Source organism: Coturnix japonica, chromosome 4 (assembly GCF_054131305.1).
Source record: "Coturnix japonica strain WE chromosome 4, WE-NBRP24, whole genome shotgun sequence".
NCBI classification, from domain to species: Eukaryota; Metazoa; Chordata; class Aves; order Galliformes; family Phasianidae; genus Coturnix; species Coturnix japonica.
The window spans coordinates 11,872,720-11,896,227 of record NC_140666.1 but is presented as its reverse complement, the minus strand read 5'-3'; the positions used below and the strand labels follow the sequence as shown (position 1 = coordinate 11,896,227).

Below are 23,508 nucleotides of genomic sequence, written 5' to 3'. Positions count from 1 at the left end.
GCGTGTAATCCTGACTGCGCTGCCCAATACTGCTGACCAGCATCTTCCTCCTGCTGTCTGTTTCTGCAGGATCAGAGCATGCGTTCAGGTTTGTTCTTATAATTAAGTTCCACCTGATCCTGCAGGGTCCTGGCTTCCCTTCCCTGTCGCACTGCAGGTGCCCAGCACTGGCAGGGCTGAAGGAGTCTGGCAGGAGGCAGCAGGAGCCTTGCTGGGTTGGACATCTTTGGATGCCATGTTACTTCTTCCTGAGCCATACGTTAAAAATGCAGCTGGCACTTTTTGCATCTCTTCCTGATCTTGCTTCTCTGTCATGAGACTTGCAGCCTTGTTCCAAAGCCCTGTTTCTCCATCTACTTTCTGCTCTGTTTCCTCCTTCCCCCTGGGCTTGTTGGTCCCCACGTCCTCTATCCTTACCAGTGCTATCAGTAGAGACAGGGCAAAGCAGCCTGGTAAGTCTCTTCTGCCTTTCTCTTTCTGTTGCATCTGTGGTTGCTTCTATTTCTTAGAGCATCCGGTACACTTGGAGATAAGCAGAGATCATTGTGATTAGCTCCTTGCAGACCTTGGTTCCCTGCTGTGTCAGTCGTGTTGCCTGTAAGGCCCCTGTAGCACTCAGTGTAGGAGCTGGAGCAAGGCGAGCAGGCGGTGTGACTCAGGTGCTTGGAGCCAGGGAGCTGTCAGGGCTGATGGAATTAGGACAGGGATGGCTGAAGTGTGCTGAGAGGGAGGCGAGGGCTGCTTCAGGGAGGGGGGCAACCTCCCAGGGCTCCCACACATCCCAGTGGGATTGGGAAGGCTGGGTATGGGCATGGCAGCAGGGCCAGAATGAGCTGGTGGAGGGAGGAGATGATCCCACGGCACCGGCACTGTCACAGTGCTGTACTGCTGTCACCATAGCCCACTCAAACGGCTCGTGAGAGCTCAGGGAAAAAGTGCCTTGGGGGCTGAGAGGCAAATTGGGATGGGGGTGCTTTCAGCTGGGGATGTGGAGATGGGAAGAGAGATCTGTCTGCTGCGGGGAGGTAGGAGCTCAGGCAGCACTGCGGCTACAGCTCTGTAGCAACCCAGCAAGGAAGGACTCAGCTGGAGACAGGCAGATTGTGCCTGAGTTAGCAAGTCTTTGAGGGGTAAGAAAAGTGCAGAAGTGGTCTCCTGCAGAGCCTGTGTGCGCAACCTGCGGGCTGAATTCAATTGCTTGTATGGAAAATGCAGTTGAGTTTGTCCCCCTGCACGATCAGAACCGGATGCTTTCCCCCACACTCTCACAGCCTCGTGGTTGTGGAGGATCAGTAATCTGGAGGAGCTGACTTACAAGGAATGGTACAAGCAGCTCCGTGTTGTACCTTCCTACGTGCAGTGAGACGTGGTGGGGAAGGGGACTGTTCATGTGGCAGGGCTGTGGGGTGACGAAGGCTTCCCCCGGCCTTATGGAATATGGTTTTCATCAAGTTTTATGTGTTCAGAGCAAAAACTTTTGGGCATCTTGTTCTGTCTGTAGGTAGTGCTTGCAGCAGGGCCCTGGGCTGTGCCATTGCTGGGTGTACTACAGCCAAAGCTCCCAAGCCATGGCCCTGTGTGATGTAATGCAGATTGAATTAAGGGGATTTTTATTGTTTCGTTTCTTTTTGTGGTAATGTAAAATCTTTAGAAGTACTCACACCGAATAGAGCTTATATTAGCGAGGATGGAAAACACCAATGAAGGGGATTTTTAGTGTCTTGATAGTGCTAATTCTGGGGAGAATGGTTTTTAAGCATCCTTTTAGAATGTAACCCTGCCAGGAGCAGCCCAAAGGGAGAGGAAAGGTTTTAGTATTTTTCTTTTTTAATATTCATTCTTTCCATCAGAGAAGCTCCCCCAGGTTTGCGTGGGGTTTCTGCCCAGGCTCCATCAAAGCCCATCTATCAGTGTAAGGAGCGAGAGCATTTTTTTCCAGCCGGGTGTTTGCTGACGTAGGCACCGGCTGTGCTGCATTCCAGACTCACTAATGACACTGGAGCTTCTTTGCAGCTACTCCTCCCACGTGGCCAGAGAGGCTGCAGATGTCCTCAGGAAAGGTCATGCTTCCTTGCAGAAAAATCTCTCCTTGCCAGATCCGGGATGGACCCGTCTTGCTTCAACGCAGATGGATGTTTGCCTCAGAACTGACTGTCGTCCTGGCTGTTCCTAATCAGGGCACTGAAAGGGCTTTTTCTTGCTGCCCTTTTAAGAAAGGATTGTGCTGTGTCTGAAGGTCTCTCTTGTTGGTGGCAGAAGCAGAATGCATGAGGTCGGGTGTCTGCCAGCGTCATATTGTCAAGATAGCTTTTAAAGGCTGGTTTCTATTAGAAAGCAAATCCTCGCATTCCTCCGTGTCTGCACAAGGCAGCCTGCATTGTGTGGGTGACTGGGACAAGGCTAAGCGGCTCAGAGTGGAAACCGAGGGCAGGAGTTTGGAAAGCAGGTCAGTAATATGGAAAGGGCAGAAAAACCCCACAGTACTGGGAGCAGTTTGCTTTTAGTGACTGAAGCCTGAATAAGCAGGTGTCTGCATGGGGATGCTTTCGTTATTTCTACCTCCCTGGGCTTTTCTTAGCATTCTGAACCTATAGACACAGCCATTAAAAACAAAAACTCCAAGCACCAAAGCAAACCAAATGGAAGCCCTGATCTGTTCCTTTCCTGTTGTTCTGCTGGAATGGGGCAGACACACGCACATATCTGCAGCATATTTCCCCTCTTAGCTGCTCTGTTACTGAGCAGTGTTATTCCAGGCTTGTACCAGTGCCACTCAGAGGAGAATTTAGGTCAGAATTTTTGGCAGGGCAGAAGTTTCATCCTGCAGGAAAAAGTGGCTGCATCTCCAGAATGAGATTCAACCTCTGCCTTCAGTCCTGCAGCTCTCCTTACAGGGAAGGGAACAACAGAGCTAATTAGAACTATGTGGAATTAACCCTTCAGTGCCTGAAATTAAGGTTTCCATGAAATGCATTATTTGTTTCTCCCTATTCCTGGCACTGCTCAAGGAAAGCAGACGTTATTAGATTTTGCCATCTTTGGGCAGTAGATTTCCAGAGCTTCTCCTGTGTCTGTGGGTCTATGTGCAGTGTAGGTGGAGCAGAACAGCTCCTGGAGCAGGCTGCTGTTTGCTCTGTGCTGCTTGGGAATAGTCTGCAGGTGCTCAGTGGGGAAGCAGAGCACAGATCTTCGCCTGAGCAGGGTGGGCAGTGCAGATCTGCACAGACCCTCATCAGGCACTTGGATAACAGGCTGGGGCGGAACGAGAGTCTGGGAGGAGTGTTGTAATTAGGACAGATCGTTAAGACGTGGGTTGGTTTTTTTTTTCTTCTGGCTGAGGCTGTTCTAATAAATTCATCATAAATTAACAAGTTTTCAGATGTTGGCACCAAATTTGGCACGCTGTCCCTTAAGACTGACTGCCTGAGTGGTGCTTGTGACTAGCACACGTGTCCTGCGCTTCAATATGGCCCATAGATTGCAGTGTGGTGTTGCTAATGTTTTTCTTTGCCCACAGAAATGGCCTGGCGTGGTCTTTGCCATTATGAGCCCTTTGCTCCTAACCTCTGTTGGCAAACTGGTACCTATGAAAGACCTGTCCTGCCATTGCTGCAGCCTGTGTGCTCCACTGCTGCTGTGGGCCCTGCCCTGGACTCATAGCAAATATTGACACTGCCTTTGCCTTCCTTTCACTTGAGATTTGAGCAGAGATTGGTTGCATATCTGCTTTCTAGTGCTAGGCACTTCTTAAAGAGCACATCTGAAGGGGTTTCCTTAAGAGAAAAATCCCTTGCGACTTAAATGTGCGTATGTTACTGGCTGTAATAAAGAATAAAGAACATACTAAAATCAATCTCCAGAAGCTGGCCAAGGTGAAATATTTGCCTGGGGCAAGGCAGGTTTTATTTTTCTTTCCCTTTGTTATTTTTCTTTTTTTCCCCCCCTCTTCCTTCCTTTTCAAGCCTTGCTGCCTCCTGGATAGGGGAAGGCAGTGCAGTCCTTGCCTGCCCAGCTGAGCGGGCTGGAGGAGCTCCCTGAAGCTCTTCTGTGATTCTGTGAAGGTGCATTTTGGTAACAGTGCATTTAGTCCCATGCCCAGCAGCAAGATTATTACATTGTGCGTGTGACATTGGAAGTCTGGCATGCTATTTATTTATTTTTTTGTTTGCTTTAACCAAAGGCCCTGATACCCAGAAGGCTAACAGCCTTCTGCCCTGTCTGTCCGCTCCCCTGCAGCCACCCTAGGCAGTGCGTGTCCCCTGGCAGCCCCTCTTCAGCTGAGGCTGAGACCATCCGGCCAAGCTGTATTTCCAGGCTGAGGATTCTCCCTGTGAATTGTCAGCCCAGATGGAATTAATATATATATATATTATTTTTTTTTTTTATTTTTTTGAAAACCAGGAATTGTTTATGCCCACTGAGCTTTTGCTTGCAACAACACAAACACAAATTGGGCTGGTACTCAGATGGGAAATTTGTTTTATGCCAAGTTCTCGCAAATAAGCTCTTTGTTTTGCTTTGTTTTCTTAGTTTCATTTTTTAAGTATCTAAAGCACAGGGGAAGCCAGGCCTTCTGAGCATCGCTTTGCCCTCCACAGACAGGAGGAAGCATTGGGCTTTGGCCACGCAGCCGTCAGTCTTCTGTGCTCCTCTGTTTATCTTCTCCCTTGTGCAAACGCCAGGGGTGGTCACACAGCCCATATTTGTATTCATGAGCACAGTGCTTTAACATTTATTCTCCTGGGCTTTAATGTACTTTTCTTGGTCCCATCTACGTGTGGTTTGACTGCTTCAATTGTAATATTTAACAGACGCTGTAGGTAAAGGAAGGTCAGAAGCATCAACTTTCCATATGACCTTGACGGATTCAATCAGCCAGTGAAAGTTGTAGAATTGGATTATGGGATTTGCAATGAAAAAGTGGTTTAAGGCAAAGGAGAAACCACACCTGGTATTTCCAAAAGCTGCCCTGGTTTAGTAGCAATCTGGAGTGACAGAGCAGGAGACAAAAGGTGGGAGACGTATTAGAAGGATTTGGGGGTTTGTGTGTGGGGGGAGGGTTGTTTTTAATGTTGTAGTTGTGTTATCCGAGAGGCTGGCATAGCTTTCATAAATCAATGGAATGCCATCTTGTAGGTGGAATTGATTTATTTGGTTATGAGTAAACCCTGCACTGAAATGTTCACCCTAGAAACATTAATGCTGCAGGACGTCACCTGCTTTGTGCCCTGCACTAAGTGCATGCAGCCATCCTAGGGCTAAACCTGCTTCTAAACTTGTTCTCTTTACTGGTTGCTAAGTGCCTTCTTTCATAATTGTTATTGATCAGTTGTTTGGACTGTTCCAGAATAAGGGATGTCTGTTAAAGCTTGTTTTGCCTGGAGAAAGCCCTGTTTGGTACCATGTTAAAGAAATAAACTTCATTGTGCTTTTAACATTCTTGAACCTGAGCGTGGAGCAGAAGAACACCTGGGAGAGGTTAGGAATGGTCAGGTCAGAACTTAAGAGCTGACGGTGCTAGTGATGGAGCTGGTGTTAGAATCATTCCAAGTGTGTGGTGGTGGTGCAGGTTGCTGCTGCTCACAAAATATAACCTGATCAAAATGCACTGGAGGATGCATTAAAAACAAAAGCAGAACAAACTCTTTAGTCCTCTTTTGAGGAACGAGCTTACAGTGCAGTGCAAATAATAATCTCTCCTACAAACTTGCTTTTCTGCTCTTTGGCTCTGCAGTTCATAAAAAAATACACTTTGCCAATGCTGTGCTTTCTCAATATATATTTTTTGGACTTGGTAAGCGCTGTCCGTTGCTTGGAGGGAGCAAAAATGTTCCACAAACCAACAACCATAAAATCAATACGTGTTTTTCATTGAGCATAGCAGAGTGTGCCATTGGCCCGAATGGGGAGAGCTTGGCAGGAGAACAGAGCTGGAAAGAGTTGTCAAGATGTGAAAATATAATGAAGGAGCTACAGGGCTTTTCCTCAACAAAATAACTTGAAGTTCTTACAGACTCAGAACAGGATAACAAACAGCTTGGAATGAAAATCCTGCATGAAAGCAGGACAGCCATGACCTCTTTGTGCTGTCCTGGGGAAACGCAGCAGAACATTGCTGCATTCAGCAGTGTGCAAAAGTAAACTTCACTCACAGCAGCTCTCGGCTTTCCTAATTGCCAGGTGAATGAGGAGCTGGGAGTTCAGCTGGTGCCTGTGGCTACTTGGGGTCTGACAGAACACAGCGAAGGCATGTCACTCCGTTTCTAATTAAACTTAAAAAAAATTGCCGGGGTGGTGGTACTGGGTGAAATACATGGGCTCCATGCTAACAAGCTTGTCTGCATGGAGCTGGGTTTGCCTGCCGAGCTCACTGGCTCAAAGAAGAGCTTGGTGATAGCTCCGAGTACCTGTCAGTGGTTGAGGCGATGCTAAAAAGGGTACGATGAAGCAGAAATGTTGCTGTATTTGCTTTTTCCTCTTGTGTTCTGGTTTGAACTGCGGAACAAAAACAAGCTTGACAAACGTTTTGAGGCTGCAGATTTGTTCGGAAGCCCTAGATATTTGTGTCTGCATCCCAGCAGAACAGAATGCCTGTGCTCTGGAGGAGCCCCAGCTCCAGGTGCTCTATAGTTTCAAGCACACTGTTTGAAAGGGCCAGAGTTGGAGTAAGATTTGACCACACCATACAGCGATTTGCTTCCAGTGTTTCAATTCTAACTCTTCACGTGGTTTTACTCACTAAAAGCTTTGTGCCTCGCTTCAAACTGGTGATATCATTTAGCTACTACACTGTTTCTGCTGCAGGGTGGGAGATATGTCCCCTGTTGGAACAAAGTGCTGCTATTTGTCACACGATGCCTGATGATGGAGCCTGCCCAGCTGTACTCTTAAGTGCTTGACCACAGCCCCATCTGCTCAGTGGTGTGTTGGGCTCCTCGGGGCAGCTTGCTTGCCTGTGTCAGGCTGGAGAACACCCTGCAGTGTTGGTCCCCTGAGCTGTTCCCTCGATGGCTTTTGTTTGGGCTCGGATGTACTTGCAAGAAACGATGCTGATGTTTTTGTTCCTCCTGGCTTTCCTTCCATCTCTCTGCAAAGTAAAAATAACCCAGAAGAGCAGTCACAAGGGTGAGACAGGGAGGCTGATGAATAGTACCAATGTGCTAGAGCCAGGGGTTTTTGTCTGTTTCCCATTCCTTCTGCATTTTTCTTATTCACTGGACAAGAAGAGCCTCACTGGACTGCAGATCAGGACCGGCATCGTTTCGCTGGGGACGGCACTATGTGGCTCCTGGGTTTGCCTGGAGGGTCTTCTACCTCCCTTCTGCTTGCACATGCCACTGAGCTTTGCTTTGAGGTTTTGCTTCAAAAAGACCCACGGCTCTTGTCAGAGCTGCCAGGTGTCCCTTGCTCTCATTTGAAGTCATGCAGAGCATCAGGGTTTGCTCGTTTCAGTCAAAATCAAACCTAGGCTTTCTCTGAAAGGGCTTGACCTGGCGTTCATTGAAGCCGATGGAAATTCAGTTGCTGTTTCAGGGACAAGCTGGGCTGTCTTGGTAGCACTGGGAGCTTGTGACAGATCTACAAGCTTTTCCACTGCAGCCGTGGGGATGTATGAGGGAATTTGAGAGCTCTCGCTCCTCAGTAGGTAATGCCTCTTCAAACAGCATGTAGGAAAGGCAGTGATCCCTTCTGCAGGGAGACCAGGCTGGGGGCAGGCCTGGCCGGCCCTCTGGGACCCAGCAGGAACCGTGGCTGAGCAGTGTGTGTGCTGGTGACTGCTGCAGAGCTCTGAGCAGCAGCTGCAGTGTGGTTAGACACCCTGGCACTGGCTTTGTGGGGCTGAGGTGAGTAATGTGGGGATGTACGTATCAGCTCTTCTGCTTGTAACACTTTTCTGAGCTATACAAGAGCAGGATCTTGAGAAGCATTTGCCTTCGATCTGATTATTGCATGCAAAATCTGAACGGGTTCGTCTGACTGCTGCAGGTGGAGCTGAGTTAGGACAGAACACCAACTGGGGCGGTTTTAGCACAAGCTCAGGGAGATGGCTCGTTGGGCCCAAGTGGTGGGAAGCTGAAATACGTCAGGCAAAGCTTGTCGTATAGACACTGCAGAGCAATGGTTACTGTTTCTTAGGGTCTGCTTGAATTGTATTTCCAGCAAATAATGTATTTATGAACTGTACTCAATTGTAGCTCAGGTTTGCAGTTCACAAGACCTGTATCGTGTACCTGGGAGTTACAGCTCAACCACAACTCCAGCATTTTTATCCTTATGCTTCAGATCTTCTGTACATTAGGAAATGCACGTTGTTCCCCTTCCCATGGCTGACTGCCATCTGGTAGTTCTGACTAAAAGATGCACTGTGCTTTTTCAGCTATGTTCTGTTCACAACAGAGATCCACATCTTAACAGTAGTCTTGGGGCTCTCTGTAAGTAGATGCCATACCCACATTTGGAAAATGTCAAGGTTATACCAGCATGTGGATGAGAAAAGGAGGGGGTGGGAAACACCAACCAACTGTAGGTACAATTGTCTAATGAACTGTATAGTACAAGTCATGTCAGACCACAGGCTCCTTTGCACCAAACGCTCCATACAAGTGTATGGTCGAGCCCTGATCCAGGAGGGATGCGAATCAGGAACTCCAGGGAACTGGGTATGGAGTGATGGATAATCTCAGCAAGTTGGAAGAATCATCTTGAAGGGTTGAAGTTTTAACTTCAATCAAAACAGTACAGAATTATAAGCAAAACCATCAGCTGCATGATAGAAGCTTGTTGAATGTCAGTCAAAAATGTTAGGCTGCTAAAAGTAAAGATAATGCCAGTGCCATACGGGGATGTATAAATGGCAGCGTCGTCTGCAGGGCATGTAGGGAAAAGTCTTCCTATCTGCACAGTGGTGGCAAGGGCTGAGCTGGAGCTGTGTGCCCTGTGCGTGCACACACGTCAGCAGGGTGGCTGGAGAAGCTCCTAATGAGAGGCTGGAAGCACACACAGAGTTGAAAGAGCATGGTTTGCATCACCTGGAGCAGAGAGGTTTGAGGAAGGGAGTGAATGGGACTGCAGTCTATAAGCATGAGCCCTTCCTCCAAGAGGAGGGGAATAATTGCTGTTCTGGCCCTCTAGGGAGAGGTAAGAAGTTTGGGGCTTGGTTTGCAAGAGAAGAAAAGCTAGAATTGGGAATCAGGAGCAGCTTTACAGCTGCAAGGAGAGCAACGTGCTGGAGTCCCTTCATGGGGACTAGTGGGCCTGGGGATGGTCTCTCACTTCCCCCTGATAACTTAATCACTGTGGCCAGTTGTGCTGCCTGGTCCCTGTCTGCCCCCAGCATACAGCAGCACGCACTAGATGGCTGTGTTGCATGTTAATGTGTGACAGCTGTGCTGGACTCTCTGGCCAGGAGAATGCTCTGCACATGCTGAGTGGGTGAAGGCAACGCTTCGTGCTGCAGCCAGAGCTCTGAGTAAGCAGCACCGCTCATCTCTGTGTGCCTCCTCACTGAGCTCCAGGGAGGGAAATCTGCTGCTTCATGCAGAGAGAAGTTATGTAGTCAAGCTGTGTTTTGGTGCCTGGTTTGATGCAAAACATGGAAATCCTTTCTTGCCTCATCTCTTTTCATTCTTTTTGCTGTCAGTCATTGCACATGTCATCAATGTCTGTGGAGAAGACGGCACAGTCAGGGCTCTGGACTACTGCAGCTTCTAGTGTGTGAAAAGCAGCATTAGCTTAAAGGTTTTCACATGGGAATTGCTGGTGATTGACGGGACGTGCAGTGCAGTCATTAAAACCAGAGATGGGTGTGCTCTGGAACCCCTCACCAGCATCCTTGATTAGAGGCTGTAACAAAGTGCCTTGTGGCATGGGTGTAAATGTGAGCGCAGCCTTGGGTTAGTGCTGAAAGTTGTGTTATTGCAGCATGGTTTGGCTCATTTCAGCAGCCAGCAAGGGGAGAACTTGTGCAGCGTGCTTAGGGGGTGGCTCATCCAGCCCTGTGCAGGCACCAAGGTGCAGCCTACCACACTCCAAACTCTAGGTGTAACACAGGTATTGTTATTGCATTTAAGTGTGCTGCCATCACCGCTGTGCTTGAAACAGCTGCCTTTGTTACTTACATTGCAAGCTGCTGTCACGTTAGCTCGTGTTGGATGCCAACCATTTACAGTATGCGCCATCACAGCATGACTTCAGTTGGCAACACAGAGCCGGTCACATGCCAGCAGCCTACTGTCAGGGTGGGGGAGCATGTGGGAAGAAAGGGGAGAAGATACTCTCAGAAAATGCTTTAATGATTTATTTTTAATATCCATCTTTCGAGCCTGGGGAATTGCAGTCCATATGCTTTTCCCTCCTGGCTCTAGTTGGCAAAGAAGCTGACGAATGTGGTCCTTCGTACTCCTTCCATTTTGTGAGGAGCCAGAAAAGATGGCTATATTTAGCATGCTTCCAGGGCCAGCAGCAGTCTGTTGCTGGGTGGTGATTCCTTGGATTTAGGCTCGTGTGCCACTCTGGGACAGGGTGGGAAATGCATACTATTTAGAATCAGTACTCATGCTGAAATAACAGCACCAGAACAAACTCCTCCAATTACACTGCAGTGGCTGCAGTGGTCTCAGCAGCTCAGCACACTGCTCCCTGTCATCAGGCTTTGAGGGCTTTGCCTTTCCCAATGCACACAGCCAACCTCACTGTGCTGGAGCCACAGCTCCTCGCTTCATCATAACAGTGAGCACCTATCAATGGTAAAAACACTCCTCTGAGGCTTTGGAGCCTGACTTGTCTTGTTTTTTCTCTTACTGTGCTCCTAGGCTGTCCCAGGTATGAAATGGAACTGTCCTTAGTTGTCCCCAGCCTGCCCTCCACGCAGCAGATTTGCTACCAGTTCCCCATTGCTTTCCCTGCTGTGGTGCAGTTGGTACTGAAAAGCGAATAACAGCATTTCCTTCATCCTTCTGGCTGCTTTCACTGAGCTGAAATCAGTCTGGTAAAGCTCAGTGCATTGCTGAGAAGCACTGGGTACTATGGACATCGTGATGGATATGTAGAGGAGGGGATTGCCTCTACCAGTGTGGGTGTTCAGAAGTGCCCATTGCTTTAGGTGAGATGTTCTGAATGTTGTTTGGCTGGAGGTCTGAACCGAGGTCACCAGGACAGCAGTCTCTTGTGTTGTTCTGCCATACGGTCTGTTCCTAATGTTTGTTGTCAGACGGAGAATCTGCAGCAGTGCAGGAAAGTGAAACCCATCTCACTGGTGGCTTCTGGTTCAGTCATGGTGGAATGCAGCAGTGAATGATGCATAAAACCAAAATGGCGACCAGTAGGAGCTGGGTTGAAGATGTGATTTATGAATTTACATGGTGATTCATTGAGCCTTCCTGGAGCCATAGGAGGCCCAAATGACAGTGGTGCCTGCACTACACAGCTTGTGCTCTGCAGCAGCATCTCCGCGTGTTCCATATCATCATTGGAACCAGCAGCACTCAGTGGGAGCTGCTTGCTGCTCACAGCTCTGCAGACTGGGCCTTTTCAAGCATGTTGTTTTCTTGCTGATGAAAGCATCTTGCTTTTAGTTAACCCTGATGGAATTGAGCTGTTTTGAGGGGAAGAATGAAGTAGAACAGTGCTTCACACCAACAGGGGTGTGTGGTATCACTGATGTGCAAAAGTTCAGTTGGAACAGCAAAGCCCTTTTCAAGTTGAGGTTGGCTCTATACATATTGCTCACTAAAATGGCAGCTATTTTTCATCTCCTCCATTCCTGCAGTGTAGAAACAACCTCACATGTCCATTCCAAATGTGGTAGACACATTCATTCTCCCAACCCAAGGCGCTGTGTGCCAGGTTCCAACCAGGAAGAATTAATGTGTGAGCCCTGGAAGGCTGTAGCCCGGAACAGAGCAGACGTGCTCTGAGCCTGAGTGCTGGGCTCCTGTTTGCTGTAGAGATGCCACCTTCATCATGAGCTCCTCGATGCATGTGGGTCAGTGCGGGGAAAGCCGTGAGTGGAATCACAGAAACAGCTGGGTTTGGAAAACTGAATTCAAGATGCCGTGTGATGTCAGCTTGAAGCAGCATGCTTGCCTTTGCTGTTCCACCTGTCTTGCAAGCAAGATGAGCAGGATTGGTCAGGGAAGCAGGAATGACAACCCAAACCAGTTGAATCCCAAAGGAGTCTTCCTTCTCCTTCCAGTTTAATGCACTTCTTTGCCTCGAAGCAGTGCTGGCTGTCTGGGCACCAGCAAGCTTTGTGGTGCCATTTTACCCTCACTTGAAGCGAAGTCTGGTGATGAAGATTCATGTCCTCAGGGCCTGTGAGCAATTAACTCGCTGCTGGGGATCTGGTGCTGTCGGGTTGCAGAGAAGCCAAAAACAATAGCAAGAAAAAGCCTCTTCTTTTGCAGTTTGGTTGTCGGAAGCCACTCGCCACCTCCTGTAGCAGCAAAGCAAAGTCTCACTGAGCAAATGCAGGCTTTTGAACCTTGGGAGGGTTCAGCCCATCACTTGTTGCACTTAATTATTTGCCTTCAGAAAATAACAGCGGAGAGCCAGTTGTATTTAACTGCCTGATCCCCAAGGAGCAGATACAGGAGCTCTTCTCTCATGATGCTCTATCACACAGCCTCTCCCATACTCTGCAGCCTTCTTCTCCTGCAGCAGCTGCCACTGCTGTTGTGCTGAGGTGACTCAAAGGCAGTTCTTGCAGTGGTGCACGGTGTTGGCTTTGTGCAGTGTTACTCAGCCCTGTGCAGTGACTCCACTTGTCCTGGCAGAGGCAGATCTTAAAAGTCCCTGGGGGAGCATCCTCAGTTTGGATGAGGGCCATCCCAGAGGGGCTGTGCCCTGCCTGGTGCTTTGTGACAGGGTGCCCTTGTGGATCTGCTTATGGGGTTGCTGTTCTGCTGCAAGGTCCTGTTAGCAGGCAGGAACATAGGGTTACCTTGTTTGCCCTTTTGTTTGTTGGGTGTTTATGTTGTTGTTTTGAAAGCACACTTAATTACATTGAGGCTGAGAACTCAGGGTCCATCCCTTGGAGAGAATGCCTGGGACAAGAGCTGGGTAATGGATGATCCAGTTCCTTTGCTGTCTGCAGTAACAATTATTAGTTATCCATCATGTAGCAGTTCTGTGCCCCTCAGTTCTGGCCCTGTCTTGCGGGACTCTGAGTAGCTACAGAAGAATTACCATCTCCAGAAATAAAAACTAACAAACCCCACCTTTTTTTTGCATAAAAGTTAGTCATGAAACTTCTGCATAGGTTGCACGAGATGTCTCTTGTATTCTGTATGTCTTTTAGAAGATGAAATACATAAAGGATTAAAAAAAATACTCCAACACACAACAACCTAAGCATTAATTATTCTTAAATATATTACTGTTTTTCTGCTCGATCAACTGTTTGCATTTATCTTCATTTGCCTGCAAATGCTATTTATGCAAAGCACAATTTTCATATGGTTTTGAAAGTGCTGGTTTCAGGTGGTCTGTAACATGAGCAGACCTTTGCTTTTTGGGAGCCCCCAGCTTCGTTGGTAGTTCTGTTTGTTTAGGGGAAGGAAAGAAAGAAGTCAGCGATGCAAAGTAACGTGGCTTTTAATGAATGGAAGCATGAAAGGGGAATTGTTTGAACTCTTGCTCTTGCTGCTCTCAGTTCTCAACATCTCAGCCTACGTGTGTGCTGAAGATCAGAGGTACTTCTTACAGAGCTGTCTTGCAGTTGGGGTAGCGGTAGAGACAGTTCTGTTTCTCTGCCTGGTTGTTAGGGCCAATTAAGTGGTCTGGTGTTGGGAGGGAGAGGAAAAACAACCCACACAGGAAAATGGGAGATTTTTGATGTTGCTTCTGGAACTGTTGTTGCTAACTTCTGGAAATAGTGATCTTTATTTGGGTTTATCTTTCTTTTTTTTTCAGTCATGCTGATTATTGTTAGGAAGCTTCGCTTTTGGATTCACTTTGGCAATGCTCAGTTAGCGTTACAGCAGCAGGAGTCGTGTTGTTCTTCTCTTCACATAAGCATTATACTGCTAAAGGAAAAGCACTAAAGTAGTGCAGTAGCCACCAAAACGCCTCCTCCTGATTGTGTCATTACAGTAACCCAAACAACCCGTCATTACGTTTCTCTGGCTGCTACGAGCGTTGCATTCACTGAAATACTGTTCCCTTATGTTTTTCAGGGCCGGTGTACCCGAGAGAACTGCAAATATCTCCACCCTCCCCCGCACTTAAAAACACAACTTGAAATAAATGGACGCAACAACCTGATCCAGCAAAAGACAGCCGCAGCCATGTTTGCTCAGCAAATGCAGTTCATGCTACCAGGCACGCAGCTACAGCCAATCGTAAGTCACTGCGGCGAGCTGGGTTTCACACTCATCCTGATTTCTTTCCTGCTTATTTGTGGAGCTGTGGCTCTCCTTCCCTCTGATAACTGAGTATCACGAGTTCAAGGCTTCAGGTGGAAGCATCGTAGCTCCAGGTGGAGTCAGAGCATTTAGTTCATGTGCATCACCAGAACTGAGAGGCTCGATTCCAATGCATCCTGTTTTGAATGGCTGTTTTACCCTGGGCTGAGACTGTTGGAGGTCTTTGCCCTGTGGCAAGCGGCCAGTAGGTACATTGCACTGGTGGGCTGAAATTGGGAAAGATGGATTCCACCCAGACGTTTGTGTTGGAGGGACTGATTTCATTCCAGCTGTCCCAGCAGAGAGCTGTGTTAATACCACGGCTCTGTCACTCTTGGTAATATTGTTTTATTCTAACAGCAAGAAAGACTTATTTCGCTTCCAGAAGACTGGAAGCCTGTGGGAAATAGCTGTTTGCAGAGCGGATGGTTTGGAGACGCTTTCACTGCCAGTCCCCACTGTGGACTATTGGTTAAAGCGGGTTTTCAGGCTGGAGAACCCTGTTGTGTCAGGGGGAGGATGGCTTGCATCTGCTGGGAGGGGACTGCTGAGTTTTGGTGTGTCAGTATATCTTAAGAAAGTGCCAGAGGTTTTGGAGTAGCTCTTCATCGCTGACATAAATAAGCTGTGGGTTTTTAACTGTGAGCCTAATGAGGAATTTTCCATTTCAAGTCATGGGTGAATGTCTTTCCCGGGGCGATGTGCGCTTGATGTGCCGTTGTTGGGCAAGGCTCCTTGGGCTGTGCCATGCAGGAGGTCTGACTAGATCCTGAGACACACTCATCTAGTCTGCAAGTTTGTGAAGCAGTGCTTGGCCTCTTGGTGTCCCACCTACAGTGCCTGGCCTCTCTGCCCCAAGCAGGGGCAATGCTGATAATTCTTCCTATTTCAAAGATGGGGAAGTGAGGCAGAAGAGAAAATGTTGGTTGCTTGTTGGTTGCTCTGGGTCCCACATCTGCAGCAATCTTTGCACCTCTTCTAGCGGAGCTTGCTTTTCACTAAAGTACGTGTGCATAGGAAGGAAGTCCTGGATTCCCACAAAATGGTAGCACCGGTTTCCTTGCCCTGCATGGAAAGCAAACCTTTCCTGTTTGGGGTTTTCCTCTGTGGGGAATTCGCAGTGGTTCTTTGGCTGGCTATTCAAAATACCTTTGGGATTTCCTCTTTGGAAAGTTCCCATCTTCCCACTTTGCAATCTTGCAGATCCAGTTCTCTTCTACTGCAGTTTCATTACTGCCTTTTAAATTGCCTCTGAGACCAAATCTGTTGGTTTGTCTGGTTAGTGCTCTCATTTCAGAGGTAACCTTATCTGATGAGCAGGGCCCCCGGTTTCTAAATTGTGCCATGAGGGAGAGATGGGCAAAGAAGAAAAATAAGAATTGGTTCTGTGATGACTATTTGCTTCCTGCTTTCCCAGAGCTCAGAGTAAATGAGCTCTTGTTCCTCCTGCCTGACTTGCTCCACACCAATTTCAGGACAGACCAGAGATGGCTCTTTCACCTGCTTTTGATTTCCCAAAGATGCTGCCAGTGGAAGCAGTCTGAGAGTGTTTTTTCTCTCTGAATGGGAAGGGTGGGGCCTCCTCTGAGCTCCACGTGAAATTGTTCAGAGCAGAAGGCATTATCTCAGATGCAGCAGTGGAACAGATTCCATGTGATCAGAAAGCTGATCAGTGGTATGCCTGCTTAATTGGGATGCTTGCCAGAGATGAGATTTGGAGCAGCATGTTTAATAGCTCCAAACAATAGCTGAATGCCCAGACTTTTAAAAGTGCATTTTCACCAGGAAAAAAAAAAAAATAAATGTGTAAAATAGTGTTTAATGTAGCAGCTTTTCGTCATACTTCCTGAAATGGCATTGGATGTGTCCATTTATGACCATGTATCTTAACTTGCACCACTGCTGACATCCAGCAAGAGCTAATCTCCCTTCTGAACTAATAGCCAGGACCCTGATAATGCCAGTTTAATGAAGGCTTGCTCTGAGAAGAATTGTCCCAGGTGTGCTGCCTGCTGCTTGCAGAAACCTACCAGGTGTGAATTAATGGTTGCTAACATGAAGCTGTTTCACTCAAGTCTCAGGTTTGCTCTGTGATGTTGCTGTTAACCATCCGTGCAAAGCTGAGAGTCACGCAAATGTTTGATGCCCATCATGCAGTTTTAAACAGAATGCTTCATACAGCACTTCAAAACAAGTCAGGCAAGGATGCAGAACAGCGTTTGCTCTGTATTTTTCTTAAGGGAACCTTGAGGAGATTGCGTAGGTACCGAGGAGTAAAGCTCTGTAGTAAAGCGTCAACTTTCAAAAGGCTGTATTCACTTTAGCTGCTGGCGTGGCCTGAGCTGTGTTGGGAGCTTTCCAGGCTGTTTTTCCTCTGTCTCTGTTGAAGATGAAGTAGAAGTTTGCTTGAAGGTGAATAGAACTGGGCTCTGGCATCAGTATGGAAAACCACTCAAGACAATGCTGAGTTTTGTTTCCTAGACACAGTCACTTTGAGTTGTTTGTGTACCAAAGCAAAGCCACCCAAAAAGTGATGCATCCTGGGCCTGATTCCCCACCCTTTCCATTGTGCTTTTCCCCTTTGCAGCAATACGAGGCTGGCTTTTGGTGCTGGCCACAGAGCTGCCTGGGCACCAACCGCTGTGCAGAACCAGCAGTGCCCTGCTGTGGATGCAAGGCGCTGCCCTGCTGGCACAGTGTGTGCAGGTGGCTGGGCGAAGCACTGCTGACACACCTGGCTCCACCACTGCTGCTGCCCTACGAAGTTGTTTCTCTGCATTCTCTTTGCTTTCAAGCTCTTCGTCTTTTCTTTCCTGTCAAGCACTTTGTAGATCTGTCCTCCCAAATATAACCAGGCCAGCGCTTTGGCCAGTCTGCATTTCCCTCCTAGTGCTGCAGGTACCTCCTGCTGCCCCATGATGCTGAGGAAGGAGATAAAACACAGTGACATGCTTGGAACAAGTGGAGGACACTGGAGCTGGTATTTGGGGTGCTTGCTTGTTCCATGCAGCAAAAATTTGATCCTCTGGATCCATAGTCAAATGTGCATCAGGAATGGGTAAACATGGGCATTTTTGCCCACCTGGGAGCCAGTATCCTTCAGCAGTCACTGCTGTGGGGTGTTTGTACCACACTTCTGTGCAGCAGCAGCCCAAAAGAGAGATGCTTTTTGAGCCAGGAGTATCTTGGTGGTCTGACTGGGGAAACAAGCAGCGCTGCTAACAGGTAGCTGGGCTTTGGCCAGTGGGGTTCATAGCAGCACGCTCAGCCTTTGTGCTAAAGGGATTGTCTTGCAGCAAGTCTCATGCAGTTGCATTGCATAGGAACACAAACTTTTGCTTTTTTTGAACAGTACCACTTGTGAGTGATACCGATCAGTCTTCAGCCTTGTCAGTACAAGATCTTTATCTTCTATATTTCTATCACTAGTCTGTAATAAAAGCTACTGCTGTATTTTATGTGTTTCCTTGTGTAGCTAGTTAGCAGCTCCTGTCCTCCAGGCCAACAGCACCTCTGTATCCACACTGTGCCTCTCATTTTCAGGCTTTCTCTTTTTAGGGTCTTAGTAACTCAGCATCAACGCTTCCTGCCTGAGGCAGTGCTTGGGCTGTGCTCAACAAAACACAGCCGCTCCCCCGCCTTCCTCTGCACACCCACTCTGTGTTTCTGCTGCAGCTTCAGCATGATTTCTGTTAGGCAAATTGAATGCAACTTCTGGTTTGTTAACAAAATCAGGTGTTCCAGGTAACGTGTCCCGGTGGTGACAAACGGCTCTGCCTTGGACAGTCCCTTCTCTGTGTCACCAGCCACCTGTGTGCTCTGGGTAATGCTCACATCTGATCAATGTCTGCTGCAGACAGAGGTGCCCAAATCCTTGGCAGGCATTGAGATACAAAAAGCCGTTTGGGCTTCTTACATTCTTGCAAGCATTTTAATAATCAGTAAACCAGTCTTGTGAGCTGCTGCTGGTCTGAGCCCCTCTGCCTCTGTGCTGTGAGCTGTTTCCCTCTGCTCAGAAGTTAGTGGTAGCGTTTGCATATGTTGAGATTATTAAAAAACAGTCTGTGAGGAAACCTGTCCCTGCATTTGGTGAGTATACAAGATCTCTAAGGGGCACAGCGAGTGAAAGTGATGTTTTCCATTAGGTTGTTTTGCCCCAGAGCATACCAGCCCTTGTTGCAGATAGCAGGTTCCTAAGTCTGACATGCTTGAAGTTTCCAGGGAAAAGTATCATCTGGGTTTCCAGAGACTGATCTGGTAGAGTTGATCCCTAGTTCTGCTGCAGCTGGCCCTTGTGCTCCTAGGGGCTTCCCTGTGTCCTCACAGGCCCCCTGTGCCAGCCCAGGGACCTGCAGTTTGCACTCCTGCCTGCTCTGAAGGTGATCGTCTGTGCTCCCAGTGATGAAATGCAGCCTATTACACAGGTCTCTTTGAACCTCCTTAATATTGTTCAAGTTGGCTGCTGCCTGTATCATAGCACTGCAGTTCAGACCTCGCAGTGCTCCAGCAGCAGATGGGCTTGTGATGGCTGTGCTGGTGGTACCTGGCAGCTCGTGGAGCCTGGGGCTGTCCCAGTGCACCAGCCTCCTCCATTGCACACGTGTTTGTGGCAGTCTGTCCCAGCCTCTTTACTGCTCCAAGGCGATCTGCTCAGTTTAAACAGTATAAAATGAGAGTGGCAGTTGTTTGCAGCTTCTGATAATCCTTAAGGCAAGCCACACGTTTTAGCTGTTCCCGCAGAGGCAGAGCTTTTGTCCTGATGTTCAAGAGCTTGGCCACGATGCTTCATTAGCGGTAAAGACTTCAGTGATTTGGAATTGCATTGTTAGGTTTTGCATCAAAACTTGACCTTACCAGCCCTCAGTCCGGAGCTCATAGCATGTTTGCCTGCCTACTGATAAGGAGGCTTTCTTTATAGCATGCAGTCAAAACATTGATCTCTCCAACAAATCTCCTGGCCAGATGCAATCAGGGGGTGGATGGAAGGCACCCAGAGGAGAGTGCTGTTTGGAGTAGAAATTACAGTTGTGTTCTGGCTGCAAGGAAGAAACTCGCTTGTATTCCCTTGGGACAGGCCCTGGCACGGGGGACCTGCACAGATGTAAGGGGAGGGAAGATTTGGCTGGCACTGTCTTTATTACTGATACTGATGCATGAGCCAGACTGGATTTCCCAAACCAAGACAGACAGTCAGGGCTGGCAGTGAGCACAGCCCATCTTTTTCCCTCATCAGCCACAGTAAATACAGAGCTCCCCGATGCCAGCTTGCAAAGGAGTGGTTTTCAGTGCATTTGATATGCTTCAGACTTGAAAACCATGCTTCGAGGTTTAGCACATTGAGTGTGGTCTGCTTGTTCTTTGGTTGTTCATCTGGGTTTTCATACAGCCGTCCTCCAGCTAAGCTTTGCTTTCGCTTTCATGAGTTTCCTGGAAGCAGGAGCCTTGGGCTGGGTTCAGGCTCTTCTCTTAAGCCGAGGGTTTCTGGGAAGAGCTGCTGGCATCCGTGGCCTGAGGAAGACTGAGTGGAGCAGGTGGGTATCCTGGTGGCAGTACCTGCATGAATCCTGTGTTTCTGCTTGCTGCCCCTGGGCAGGGTGTGGAGCAGAGCTGGAGCTTTCAGTCAGCAGCGTCAGGTGCTGCTGTTCAGGAAGGAGGAATAAAAACTTATGAAACCTTGGGAATGCTACAGCAGATGCCAGGCAGGGCACGGAGACTGGTGGACAACCAGTGGCAGCTAGAAAGTAAAAGCCATCCTGCTGCTTCTTGCATCTCTCTGCAGGTCCCAGAACCAGGAAGAGATTGCAATCCTTGACTCCTCTTCAGGGTCGTCTTTCCTTCATTTGCTTTAGATCAGGCTCCTGTTCATTAGCTTGTGCAGCTTGCTCCCAGTGAGGAGAAGTCTGCTCTTGGTAGTATAGCTTTGGAGACAGGGAGAGTGTTTCATAGTGCCGGAGCTGTTTCCCAGTTGTATGCTGGCGTATAGTCTCTTTGGGAACGCTTCAAATACACTCCTACAGGTTTCTGGTGAGTTCATCCAGTGAGAGGTGTTGAAAAAACCCCCAGCCTTTCTCCACAGATTCTCTAGCATCTTCTAGTGGGGCAGTGGGAGGAGGTGCCTCTCCAACCATCCGTGCTTCTCTGCTGGGATAACTGGGATTCCTGCTGTACTGGGTCCTGGAAAAACATTGGATAGATTTGTCCACATATTTGTGCATGCCACCCATACTGCAATGTTGGAGCTATTGTGGGTGCATAAAAGAAGTGTTGGCAACATGTGTCAGGCCCCAGCACAGCCCTGCAAGGACTGTCCAGGCTGAAGAGGCTGCTTAAAACAGAATTAATAGTTTGAGTGATGACAGAAGTTCAGCAGATGTCATTGTAATTAGTAGTACTCATACCAAAGAAAGCGGTCTTAAAAGATGCTGCCTTCTCACTGACGTGTTCAGGGAGTCACAGTGTTTGAAGATCCTTAAAGACCTTTTCTAGCAGCAAAAGGTGTAATGTGTCCGTGAGCCACCGAGTACTGAAAGGGAGAACAAAGTGATTTAATAAAGGGCTGTGGACTGAAGGATCTCTGGGTTTAATAGTCAGAATCTTCTATCAGCTGAAGCAGGGTTTGGATCAGGCTCAAAAGAAGGAAAATTGGAAATCCCTCTTAGGGGATTATTTGTTTCACTGCATTTAAAGCACCAAAGTCCACTGATTCAGCAGGCTGTGTCTTGTCATTGTGGAGGAGAAAGTATATGCTGGAAGTGACCTGTCGTCCCCTTCCCCATCAGCTCAGGTGCTGTTACTATCCCTCTGACCCTAAGAAGAGAGCATCACTAAGCTGCAGATAGGTTAGGACAGCTTAGCTGATATTACTGTGGGCTGCTTTATTCCAGATCACAACTAGCAAGGTGTTTCCTGGTATATCAGAGTACAGGGGTGAGGATGCCATCAAGAAACAAACTAATCATGTGCAGTTTCTCATAGAAAGCCATGAAATTAGGAGTACAAAAATAAAAGCAAGGAAGGGGCGATGTGAGTGGCCAAAGAACTGCCTAGGGGCCCTTTGTAAGCACACTTATGTTTCTTGCTGAGCAGAGGCTGTAGCTGCTGAGGGCAGCGTCATGTGTGCCAGCAAATGTGAGCAAGCTTTAACTGTAACCCAGAGTTTCCAGCAGAGAAGGTGACAGAAGGAAAAATAAAGTCACAGGTTACTGTCCCTGAGGGCTTGTCAAGCCGCTGTTACAGGAGTAGAACTGCTTCCTTGCAGGCTTTTGCCATCTGGGTGGGAAGGGGGAAATTTTACATCACCTGGGTGCTTTAAAGTTTCACAGACTCTCTGATTAGGGGCTGTTCATAGGTGTAAAATTCTGTCCATACTTAGGAGTTCAGTTTAGGAGTTTGCTTACGCAGGAGAATTGAAATTCTAATAGACTGTAGCTGCTGAAGAAGTTCAGGCAGGGGAAGCTGGTTGGCCCACCTGTGTTCTTCCCCACTCTTCCTGCAGGGTCTGCCTAAGGCAATTCAGGTTTCAAAAGCAGTCCAGGTCCTCCCATTACCATAGCTACAGCAAACCACTAAACCATATCTCGGAGCTCCTCATCCAGACACCTCTTGAACACTGCCAGGGATGGCGACTCCACCACCTCCCTGTGCAGCCATTCCAGTGCCTGACTACTCTCTGAGAGAAAAAGTTCCTTCTTATGCCCAGTGTAAACCTCATCTGATACAGCTTGAGGCCGTCCCCTCAGGTCCTGTAGTTTTCCAGATCCTCCTTACAGCCCTTCTTGTAGATGGGAGTCACATCAGCAAGCCTCCAGTCCTCTGGGACCTCTTCAGTGGTAGTAGCAAGGTAGTAAATTCAACCATGAAGCTTCTAGATCGTGAAGCTTCCATTTACCTCTGTACAGCATTGCAGTGTAGACATACAAAAGCCGAGACGTTTCTCTGGGAGTGAGAAGTCTGTTTAATTTGGACCTGCCTTAATTGCTGGCGTGAAATCCTTAATTGTGTCATTAAACCATAAAGATCATCAATATACTTTGATCTGACAAATAAAGATGCCTTATGTTCAGGATGAGTCATGAATTTGTGAGTCAGGAGAAACAAATGGATCACAAGTAAATGGCAATAAATGAATAGATTGAAGAGCAGGGTGTTTTAATGTTGCTTATCGATTTGCTTAAAAGGATTGAAGTGCTGTGAGACTTCGACTGGGTAATCCAAGACAGAGCTCTTTAACTAATATCTTGTTTCTCCTTTTTCTGTGCACAGACAACATTTCCTGTGACTCCATCGCTTGCAACGAGCCCCACAATGGCTTTTAGTCCCTACCTGAGTCACGTTTCTCCTGGGATGGGCTTGGTTCCTGCAGAGCTTTTACCAAATACTCCTGTCCTGGTTTCTGGAAATCCAACTGTTACGGTACCAGGAAGCTCTGCTGGCCAGAAACTGATGCGCACGGATAAACTGGAGGTATTTGGATGTCTGTTTTCATACTGCTAAAGGGAATGAACAGGATGTGTTGGCCCAGCTGTTGCACTCTGCCATGATGACCTGATGCAGTGCAGTGCAAAGTTTACTTGCAGTTCTCCAGTCACAGGGCTGCTGCTCTCTGCTGGAGGAGAGTCATGGGGACTGATCCCAAATCCTTAGAAATCACTGAAAATAAAACATAAATGAAAGCAAGCAGATAGTTTGCCCTTTCACCAGGTTGAGTGGGGGATGTTTTGGAATGAGAGCAGGAGGGTGGAAGGAACAGGCATTTCTCTTGTCCTGAGATAAGCTTGGTAAGTTCTTACAGAAAGCTGCAAGCCTTACACTGTTGGGGCTGCTGAGTTTGGGGCATTGGAAAGGCATTTGCCCACCAGGATCGCCATGGCACTTAACAGGGCGTGCTGGGATCTAGCATTGGAGGAACTGTAAACGTCTTTCAGACTGTTCATAGAAGCTCTGCAGGAAATAAGGGCTGAGGACTTGAATTCAGAGGCTCCTGCAGGTGTAAATTATAACACTGGAAGACAGTGGGAAAGGGTATAATTTGAGAATAGATTGTTTTGTGTTACGTGCTTCATATTGCTTTGCCGATTGCTTCTGTTCTCATGTGACGTCTCACCTT

At 47.9% G+C, this 23,508-nt stretch overlaps 1 protein-coding gene across 7 annotated transcripts in view; it reads left to right on the top strand.

Annotated features, from left to right (window-relative positions):
- MBNL3 (muscleblind like splicing regulator 3) overlaps positions 1-23,508 on the top strand; it is an 81,201-nt gene that overhangs the window by 37,367 nt on the left and 20,326 nt on the right. For all 7 annotated transcript variants that reach the window (XR_001554585.2, XM_085544544.1, XM_085544545.1 and 4 more), the window contains exons 2-3: positions 14,175-14,339; positions 22,665-22,865. Coding sequence is in view for 6 of the 7 variants with exons in the window: in XM_085544541.1 (XP_085400667.1) it covers positions 14,175-14,339; positions 22,665-22,865 (366 nt within the window). In the remaining variant the exon portion in view is untranslated. The remainder of the gene's footprint in view (positions 1-14,174; positions 14,340-22,664; positions 22,866-23,508) is intronic.